At 35.3% G+C, this 11,223-nt stretch overlaps 1 protein-coding gene across 1 annotated transcript; it reads left to right on the top strand.

Annotated features, from left to right (window-relative positions):
• The first annotated feature begins 972 nt into the window (after window positions 1–972).
• Window positions 973–10,588, top strand: LOC120625109 (ommochrome-binding protein-like). Its single transcript, XM_039892041.1, has 2 exons — window positions 973–1,052; window positions 8,496–10,588. Exons 1-2 carry the CDS (start codon window positions 1,037–1,039, stop codon window positions 9,419–9,421), a joined length of 942 nt encoding a protein of 313 aa, XP_039747975.1. The 5' UTR covers window positions 973–1,036; the 3' UTR covers window positions 9,422–10,588.
• Window positions 10,589–11,223: the final 635 nt, after the last annotated feature.

Genomic DNA, 11,223 nt, shown 5'->3' with positions numbered 1-11,223 from the left:
CTTATAGCCTAGGGGTGGGCGGAGGGTTAAGTCAAATTTTTCAAGTCAGGTCGTCCGCGGCTGTTTTGTCAAACAGACTACACAAAGACATTCTTTGAAACATAAGGTAAGCACTGTGCATTTTGCCAGTCTCTGAACGATTTATTCAAAAGTTTGCATTTAGGTAAGGCCCCTTTTACACGTTGATTAGTAGAAGACGAGTTGATACATTTTTTTTCATGAAATTGATTAAATATTTTGGAATGTTTTTAATATTCTTCATCCTTTGTTTTCGTTTGTTGGTGTGGTTGTATTTATTTTAGTTACTACTTTTATTTATTTTAGTTTTGCTTTTTGTCCGCCTGTGTTTATTTTCATAGTTTCCGATTTATCATTGTTTATATTGTATTTTTTTAGTCCGATAGTAAAGGTTTTAATCCAAATAAGGAAATGTTTCACTCTGCCTCCTTTTATCTATTTTGGAATGCATATCACGACGCAACTGCTGAGTTTCTTACCGGATTCTTCTCGGTAGAGTCGGCCTTCCGAACCGGTGGTAGAATCACTACAAACAAACTGAATTGACGTTTCAAAAGTGCGTAAAGAGTATGTCTACGTGAAATTCTCAGATATTATGTTTGCCTGTCATGAAATTTCCAGTACCAGCTTTGTTTGCCGCCGTCGAAACTCTTTATTATTACAGACTCTAGAGCCCGCGAACCCGCATTGAAGCAGCGTGATGGGTCAACGCTCTAATTCTCACTCTCGCATGAGAGCAGCATGTGCCCAGCAGTGGACGTCAATATGCTGAGGATAATCATGAGGAAGCTCTGGCAATATAGAATTAATGTGAAACCTAGCACGTAGCAATTGAAACTTTTTGTCGAGGGACGCGTCGCTAATGAGATCCAACGCCTACTGTTTAGTGACTAGAATACTAGTAGTGCATTGGAGTGCGTGGTAACCTAGTGGCGAGATCAGTGGTGGTGGTACCACCGTGCTGTGTTGACGTTGGCTTGTGTATACTGTGCCGGTGAGAGTGGACGATGTTTGGATAATGCGCTTACTAAACGGTTGGTATTTCCTTTATAACTAAACCACCCTAATATCATATAACTGTTGCCCGCTTATACGCTTACACGGTGTTCGTTTTGGTTTTCTAAAAGTCTCGTGGAAACCGTTTAATATCCCGGACCAAAGAGTATCCCATCTCTGTTTCCAGAATGCAACTTCAATTCGCAATATCTTGTCAAATTTGGTTTTGCTGTTAATCCGTAGGAGGTTAAAAAGATTATTTTTAATCCCACGGGAATAACCCCAGTGATTGTTTGCATCTTGGAATGAATGCAATGTGGATAATTTTCGCGGGCTTTTAAAATACACACGTTGTAGCAAAATCGACCTATTAAATTTTCTATACAGATACCGTAGACCCATTTAATCAAAATCAATGTCAAAGTCAAAAATTCCTTTATTTAAATAGGCACATTGATGGCACTTTTGATGCATGCACATGCACATACAAGTGAGTTGATGGTGATAACTAAATTCGTCAACTTAAAACTAAAGCTACCAGGGTAAATCCAAAATCTTTAAAAAGCAGATTGAATTTGGTAGTGCTTTCTTGTTCTGTGTAGAAAAGCATACTGCTATCTGAAGATTTTGATCAGTTTAATTATTTATTAACTTGGGGAATTACTCGGATTAAAGCACGCGAAACAATAAATAACTTTGTGATATGAAAAAAATAACCTATTAATAGTACGTTACAAAATATATATTTACTTAACTAAGACAATAGTTGATATGATGATGATGATATTTATTCTGAGTTTTTTAATGTTAACTTTAACTTTGAAGGAAAACATGTATTTTTGCTTTCTCTATTGAGGAAACCTGCATGCCTGAGATATGTTCTCTGAGGATAAGAAGTCTACCAATCCGCACTTGGCCAGCGTGGTGGACTACGGCCTAAACCACTCTAAGAGGAGACCCGTAATCTAAAATAGGCCGGTAATGTGCCAAACGCAATATCATTGAGAATAATTTAGATCAATTCTTCAATACATCTACATTCTTCTACAAAGCCTCGCTCGTTTATACTATGGAAGTTCATAATCATCATTTTACACCATACCTAGTAATAAGTGATGATGCAGTCTATAATAGGGCTAATAGGGCTGCTAAGGTATGGCCATTAGTTTTAAATAACTATTAACATCGCTCGCACACTCTCCCGCTCCAGTATTTTTGAGTTCATTAAATCAATAGATTTTCGGGCGAAAGTTCAAAAGTGCTTATTTAAGTTTTACTTCAAATGGCAAGTGTGGAATTTTTGAATTGGGAAACTTCATAGACAAATTTAACAACAAAGTTTAAACACATGTTATTACGGAAATTAAGGTGTAACGGACCACAATAATTATAGTACCTTCTCCTAAATGAACTCCTTATGAAAACTGGATAAGAACACACAATACCCGATTATCTTTAAGGGAGGAGAGTAGTGCTTGGGACAATGCCTTTGGTTGTTAAGTATCAAAGGTAAATTTGTAGATAAGGCTTCTGCAAAGGACTTTACCGTGGTCAATTTAAGTTGAAAGTGTTATTTTAGTTATATTCTTAATAATCCATAATTTAATGGCCGATTAGCGCAGTGGCCGGTTACCCTGCTGTCAGAGTTCAAGGGCATGGGTTCGATTCCCACAACTGGAAAATGTTTGTGTTTAGAATGCGTCTATTATAAGTATTTATTTATATCTATATATATATATAAAAGAAAGTTGTGTTAGTTACATCATTTATAACTCAAGAACGGCTCGACCAATTTTTATGATATTTGATTTTTTTGATTTCTCTTAGACCGGAATAGGATAATAAGTAATAAAATATAACATTCATCAAAAAAAAGATCCGTGGTACGAAGTTCGCCGGGACAGCTAGTTGTTCATAAAAATATTCATTTGCGCAATGACGGTCTAAATATTCATTTAGACCGTCATTGCGCATTTTTATTTTTTTTGTATTTCTGTTTTCAATATATATTATCTTTATCCCTTAATTGCGTGCAATAAAGAATTTATCTATCTATGTATCTAAGTCTGTTTGTCTATTATCAACCCAAGAAGGGGTTAAGGCCGTAATCCACGCTGGCCAAGTATTGATTGGTACACTTCACAAGCCTTTCGTAACACTATAGGGATCCCTAAAGCATACTGGTTCTCTTAAGATGTGTGATTCCTTTGCCGTTAGAGGTAGTGTTAGCACAGAGCAACATACAACTTACAAGAGTTAGAGATGCATGCCGAAGTTAAAACTCGGTCCTCCAAAAGCAAAGGCCTAACCACTGATGAGCTAGCACTGCTGCTTTACAATATTAATACTATATATTAAACATTAACATATTTAATTATTTATTTGACGACCGATTGGCGCAGTGGGCAGCGACCCTGCTTTCTGGGTCTTTGACCCAGAAAGCAGGGTCGTGTTCGATTCCCACAACTGGAAAATGTTTGTGGTATGAACAGGAATGTTTTTCAGTGTCTGGTTGTTTATAAGTATTTATCTAGATTTTTCATAGTAAAAAAAAAATCATCAGTCATCTTAGCACCCATAACACAAGCTACGCTTACTTTGGGGCTAGGTGGCGGTGTGTGTACTGTCGTAGTATATTTATTTATTTATTATTATTATTATTTTATGCTGTTCTCCAATAGTACTTTTAAAATATGCTAAAATTAACCCTGTATCAAAGTTGCCCTGTTCATAGTTAAAGGTCGACCAGGAAAATAAGAAACTTCGCCATATTGCGGATAAAAATAGAACTGTTTTTTTTCCTATACACTTACTCTGTCAAATGTATTGCCATGCAAAAGTGGCGTCCCCAGACCAGGCTTTTTATTTTCCTGGTCAGGCTTTACTAGTTTTATCTGTATAAACGCATATTTTCATTTCACTAGGTATTTCTCGGGAATCGTTCGAGTTTGTTTAATCCGATTACCATGTAAAGCGCCGTGGGAAAATTGTATACAAGTTCTAAAACCGTCTGTGAGCTGCCCACTGCTCGCTGTGGGTTATATCGTTATAAGCGGATACACAGACCGATTTAACGCAGGTGCAGTGGGAATTACAAATAGTTGATACGTACAATACGTTGGTCCATTTATTGTTCAAAAATATTGAATAGTTGGCTTTATATCATACGAGCTGTTCGTATAAAAATGTATTGTTACGCATAGACGTAAACTACAGTCCCGTATGATGTTAATTTTAATTTTGTGATATCTCATGAAATATATATTCTTTATGCCTATTAATGACAATTTCGGGGTGGTGACGGCAGATCGGACTTCATGTCACTACCACTGGCGTGCACAGGAATTTGGAGCAGGGTAAGCATAAAGAAGTATAATGAGAAACAATCTCAATCGACAAGCCCACCACAGGATACGGGTCTCCCCTCACAATTAGAAGGGGTTAAGGCCGTAGTCCACCACGCTGGCTCGGTGTGGATTGGTGGACGCCACACCGGCGTTGACAACATTATGCATGCAGGTTTCCGCACGATGTTTTCCTTCACTGAATCAAATGATATTTTAATAAAAACGCACATAACTTAGAAAAGTGGAACGAACATAACTTTGTTACTTCTGGTTAATATGGCTTTCTAATGGTAATAGTAGATTATGAATCTAGTTTTGTAACATTGCATTTTAGAATCGAGGCATTAGGCGCACGAGCTAAAATCGAGTGCGCTAAGAAAGCCGAGAGTGAACTATTGTGTTCTTTTTGAGAAATAAATGTCTTTATACCGATATATAGCCAGCATCGTTCGCTGCTATATTAAAAACTAGCGGACCCTCACGTATAAGTCAATCGAGAAGCTAGAATAGATCAACATCATAATCATGATGGCTAGGTACCTACTATTTTTTACGTGGTATACTGTGTTAGTGAGTTGACATTATTTTAGTTGATACATACATCAATCCTCACACATTTTCGTATTTATATTATTAGAAGAACGGTACGCATGTATTCGATCGTTGTCCCATATGCCTTGCGACTTGCTGTTGAGAAAAGAGTTAAAGAGTACGTACTTCACCTGGAACAGAGCGCGTGTACGCTGAGTACTATTCAGCTAATTCATTACAATTTGAACTTGAAACAAATTCAATTTCTTTAGGCTAATTACAGTCTTTCCGTATCTACTGCTAAGCGTTATAGAATTCCAATATAATGTCGCGGAGAAATTAATTAAGGGTATGGATTTAAGAATTGCTCAAACCCTACCTGTGTAGTGTTGTGTACTTTTCATATCAGAAGGTGTCCTTCTTATATTACGCAACGGCTATATTACTATAAGCAGGCATCTGCAACCTTTCCAATTCCCACAACTGGGCTCAGATCTCCTCTCTCAATACAATACCGTCTCCGACAATATTTATCAGATCCTTATTAAAATAAAACAATACACTTTTTAATAAAAACAGAATTATTAAAATAGGTGCAAATTTAACGGAGCTATGAAGTAAAATTTATGAAAATTTTCTTCCCGTTTCCCGGATGGAAACTTATTGTTTATCTGGATAAAAAGCCTATATGTAGACCCGGAATATCAGCTACCACTATACCAAATTTTATTTATATCCGTTCAGTAGTTTTCACGTGATGCCCGGACAGACAGACAGACAAAAATTAAATAAAAATCTATTCTGGACTCACTATCGATTATAAAGCATCCCCCGATCAACATTTTCAAAATATATTAAACGTACAGAAATCTTCCAGTCACAGTTTTACTATAAATTTAGATAAGATGAGGGAAATATACTATATAATAGATAATTTAAAACATTTTTAAAATATAACTAGTTATGAATTGCGAATAATTTTCAATTGAGAAAGTAAAAATATATTATGTTCATTTATGGAAATGCGTATTATTACATATTCTAGTATTTTAAGCCGCATAAAACCTCTTTGTTTGTTAAAAATCATACATATATCTTGTAGAGAGGTGCTAACTAAAGTCCTTAGTTCTGCTGTCTATGCGGTAAAGAAGATACGCCATATGACCGACGTAGAAACTGCTAGACTGGTATATTTTAGTTACTTTCACAGCATTATGTCATATGGAATTTTACTTTGGGGTAATGCTGCTGATATTAGCACTATTTTCGTGCTGCAGAAAAGGGCTGTTCGTTCTATCTACAAAATGGGTCCGAGAGAGTCATTGAGAGATAAATTTAAAGATTTTAAAATAACGACAGTGGATAGTCAGTACATACATATTTGAAAATTTAATGTACGTTCATAAAAACATTTCTAAATTGTGACTAAAAAACATGTGACTGCAATAATTTAAACATTAGAAGTAAGAATAAACTTACAGTGCAATATACTAGGTTACATAAAACTACCAATTGACATCTTGGAGATGTCTCTTAAAAAGTTCAAAGTTTGTATTAAACGGAAGCTTATAGAAAAGTCCTATTATAGTATAAAGGACTACGTTACGTTACGAAAAAAGCTTGGGTGTAAATTATTGCTCTAACCAGGTTGCTCTTCTAATAATTTAAAATGACATTGTGAGATGGTGATAACAAAAAAAAAAAACACCCGGCTAAGTTTGTTGTGGGCTTCTTTTTAAGTTTATGAATGTGGTTATCGCCATCATCTCACTACCGTGTAATTCTTATGTACGCATCAAAAGTGCACCTATGGGTTTACTTGAATAAAGATAATTATGACTTTGACTTGGACTTTGACTTTGACTTTGACTTTAAACTTAATCGGGTCATCAAAAATATTGCAAAAGTACGCATATCTATTATCTTGGATTATGAGCGAGTGTGAAGAAAAAGTATTAAATCGTTCATTAGTTCCTGAGTTTGCTTTAATTTTACCAAGTCGGTGTTGAATAAATAAACCTTTCGAAGATCCTAGACTTTACAGCAGAAATCTTAAATTAACTAAAGGTGTCAGAAATCCTACGCGAACGAAGTAACAGGCAACCGCTGGCTTATAAATAAATAAGCACCTAATAAAAATATATAAAATTTTAAAGGTGCCGTTGTTAAGTACGGCCGTTAAAATTCCTCACATAAAATTATTAAATTATAAAACGCTTGAAGTGTTAACCCCGGCGAGCAACGAACCCTGGAGGGCACTCTAGACCTCAGAGCTTAAAACCACTAACTTTAATAATAATTATAAATATTTCTTTTATAAGTAAACAGCGAGCAAATGAGCTTGCGGGTTGCTTGATTGTCCAATACGTGTTATAGAAGAAGTTTGAAGGTTTGCAGAGGTTTATCGCGTGTATTTACTGCACGTAACTTATTGCTTGTACTTTATGAATCTTAAGAAACGGATGCTAAAATAAGTAATTATAAAAAAATAATTATTAATAAATAGTACTTAATGGAAATATCGTGACAACTTAAATCCATAAAATACAAGATAACTGAGGTTGAACTATGAAAATTAAGCTCCAAAATGATTCGGAGCGAAACGTGCGTTGAGGGTACATTGCCGAAGATTTGTTTAGTGTGGAGTATAAGGATTGAAGCAATTATATATTACAACATACAGATTCTTCCGCTTTTCGCGGAGTATAGCAAATTAAGCTTAATTTTCATAACATATCAGGGATTTCCGCAAAGTAACGCCTGCTTCTATCCAATATTTGAGGTGTTACTATTCCAGGTCGCGGTTAAGATTGTAGCTTTATTTTTGTATTTTTTGTTTTTTTTTTAACGATTGGCCAGTGTTTGACGACAATCATGCCCGTTAGAAAGCAATGATGAGGTCTAGGTTGGAGCACGCTTGCCTAGAAAAAGCCTATTCACTCTAGCCTTGAAGGTACTCAAATTATACGTGGCAGGAAACACAGTTGCCGGGAGGGTGTACGAATGTTATCATCTCAATATAATGGACAAAGATTCTTTGCGTAGGTAAAGCATCATACATTATTTGTTAGTATTGTTTCATGTGATTCTGTCCCTTGAATAAACAACCTCATATTAAAATCTTGATGGAAATACCGCGGATGGAAGTGGTTCTATGTGGCCTTGTGATTTTTTAAGCAGATGAAATTATGTGTTATTTTTGTGCTTGTGTGTGTGTGTGTTGTGTGTGTAGTGTGTATGTGTGTGGTGTGTGTGTAGTGTGTCTGTGTGTGGTGTGTATGTGTTGTGCGTGTTTGATAACATAATTGAGAACTCTCAGGCGTGTAAGTTTTTTCAGGTTGTTTCCCTCCACAGTTAAAGCAAGTCTATATTCTCTTGTCTTAGAAGGGCTTAGGCTTACTAACACATCCACATCTTTGACAACATTGGAGAACTCTCAGGAGTGCAAGTTTCCTCAAGATGTTTTTGTCATGTTTTTCTCATTTAAAGCAAATAATTTTAAAACGCATATATGCGTTTTCTAGCAATGACTAACAGTGCTTCAAAATTAACTTACTACACTTTATTATAAGAATGAAATTAATTAAAAAACCTTTGTTCCAGATACGACAATGCTCTTCACGTTAATAATCATCTATATAGCGTCTGTGAAATCAAACGAACTTGAAACAAGTACAATAAGTTCCACTGAATTTGAATCAGGACTTGTGAAAGCGGAAAAAAATGATACCTGTACGACTTGTATAAAAATTAACACAACGTGTTACAACGTTTCCTACCTTTTCGAAATTGATGCTCCTTTTAGAAGCACTATAATCATCAGCAAACTAAGTGTTATGAGATCTACGAACACTCTATATTACAGCTTCGAGCCTAAAATTGAAGATGACGAGTATTATAAAATTGGATTTACTAATTTGGACGATCCAGTTAACAGCAGTGTAATTTCGGGCGGAAAACAAATTATGAACTTCGGCACCTTTGATATTGATCAAGATAACGGTTTGGTTTATTTAGGAGGCAGCGATGGAGTTTATGTTTTCGACACCAAGATGAACAGAGTAGCTCCATACAGCTCTCGCGGAGATACTGTTATGAATGTTTTTTTCAAAGGAAACATTTATTTTGTCCGTTATGGCGAATTTAAGATAGTTAAAAAGAAAGGCGACACTTTCGATATTTTGATCGACTTTATGCCCGTCAAAATGTTTGTGATTAATAAGTATAACGTTATAGTTTTTCTAAGTTTCTACGGACTTTTCGTTAAAAGAGGTGATGAGACTATGTGGTTATCTAAGAATGCTTTTTTCAGAGGTTTAGTTATAGATAATCACGATGTTATATATGCTTGGTGGATCGACGGTATTTATCAAGTTGTAATTGAACCTAAGTTAGGAGATTCGAGGATTGTAAAAGTAGCAAACATTCCCTCAATAGGAGCAGTAACATTTGACAAGGAAAATAATTTCCTGTTCACGGCGGGCAAAAGTTTGTACAGGCTAATAGAAACGGCGTTGAAAGTTTGTTAATTAATGTTTTACTTTGCTATGTTGTTTTATTAAGGTAATTTGACGCCTATTCTCGTTTAATAGTGTACTTAGATTAAATTGACTAGACTCCGTTAACTACGGATTAATTAATGTAAAGTGATACTTTGGGTTTGTCTATAACTTATTAACGCTATACGGTAACTGTTTTATTGACTGTGTACAGCAATTAATATAGCTATTACCTACTTCAGTGCAACCAGTGGTTTGATAGCGAAAGTTTGATTATCACATAACGATGCGATGGCACTCTCGCATAATTGCGTATTTAGGTGAAGAGTGGAATCATCATCGTCTTCAACCTATTTACGGACCAGTCAGGTGTTCACTCTCTTGTTAGAGAGGGATTTGTAGCTTAGATCCACCACGCTCCTCCAGTGCGGGATTGCGAACCTTAACGATGTTTTATTACATGTGTACGATAACTTGGAACAATAAGTCAATTGATGTTTCCGCTATTTAAGAATAATAACAACTCATATTAAAAATGGTTTTTGTTACGCTGTAAAAGATATTACTATGTTAACATTTTATTTTTTATTTTTCATTAAATAAATAAATAACAATTCATACTGCATACTACACGCTATGGTGTAGTGGTGCTTAAAGTGCTCTTCAAGATTGTGTGACGTATGTTTGTTGTCGCCATCAATTTCAAACCTCGGGGCAATTTTTTTTTTTTTTTTTATATTCTGGGGTAATTTTCGTTCGTAACTGTAATAGAGCCAAGGATCTCGTGATCCGTATTCGAACATGCGTACCAACGAGGCTGTTAGTCATACAATGTATAATATGTAGTTATACAGAAACAACACAACAGAGTTTTGCATTGCGTAGTCTTCATCATTACCGGCCCACTTCAGGGCACGGGACTGGCAGAAAAATAAGTGTTTAGGCCGTTGTCTACCACGCTGGCCAAGTGCGGAGTGGTATACTTCACACGCCGTCAAGAACTTTATGGAGAACTCTCAGGTATGTAGGTTTCCTCGCGATGTTTTCCTTCCCCGTTTAAAGCAAGTGATATTTAATTTGCTAAAATTAAAACGCACATTACTCCGAAAAGCCAGTGGAGTGTGCCCGGGCTCGAACTCGGTGGTCACCAAAGGAAAGCCGAAACCTTACCCACTAGGCTATCACCGCATTGCGTAAAGAAACATATTTTGGTTTGTTATAATATTAATAATAAATTAAGTAATTTTAAGTGTATTTTTTTTAAAGTATTTATTAGTAAGTTTTCATTGTTTTTTTCGTTATAATAATTAAAGGAAGTTTTTTAAATAAACGTTTTTAAGCTAATCGATTCATCATTTTGAGCTTTATTTTCTAAGAAAATACGGTGTGATAACGACAAAGACACCGGGAAGTATATTTGCATCGTTCGAGTCCATGTAGAACTGAAGTGTATCGATAATGCAATCGTATTTATATCAAAATATCCACCAACTCAATGTCATGAACATTGGTTGTTAATCGAATATAATTTAAATTGTTTCTTGACAACTATTTAATAATTAAATAATAATTATTAGCGTATTTGTAGAAAACCTAATCAGTTTGACATCTGAATAATATGAATTTATAAGGTTTACAAACACCCACTTTACAATTTACGATATTCAATATGAGGTAATAAATGATCTCTGCACCTTCCACTAGTTGTATCAGATGTCACTAGTTAATTACCGTTTCTAGAAGTTAAAGTCGGTTTTAATCTACTCGATTTAGCACAAAGTTAACCTCTAAATTGAATTCTGTACCTTCGTAATAGATAAAATAAGTTTATA

This window comes from Pararge aegeria, chromosome 7 (assembly GCF_905163445.1).
Source record: "Pararge aegeria chromosome 7, ilParAegt1.1, whole genome shotgun sequence".
Taxonomy (NCBI): Eukaryota; Metazoa; Arthropoda; class Insecta; order Lepidoptera; family Nymphalidae; genus Pararge; species Pararge aegeria.
This window is presented reverse-complemented; position numbering and strand designations above follow the sequence as displayed.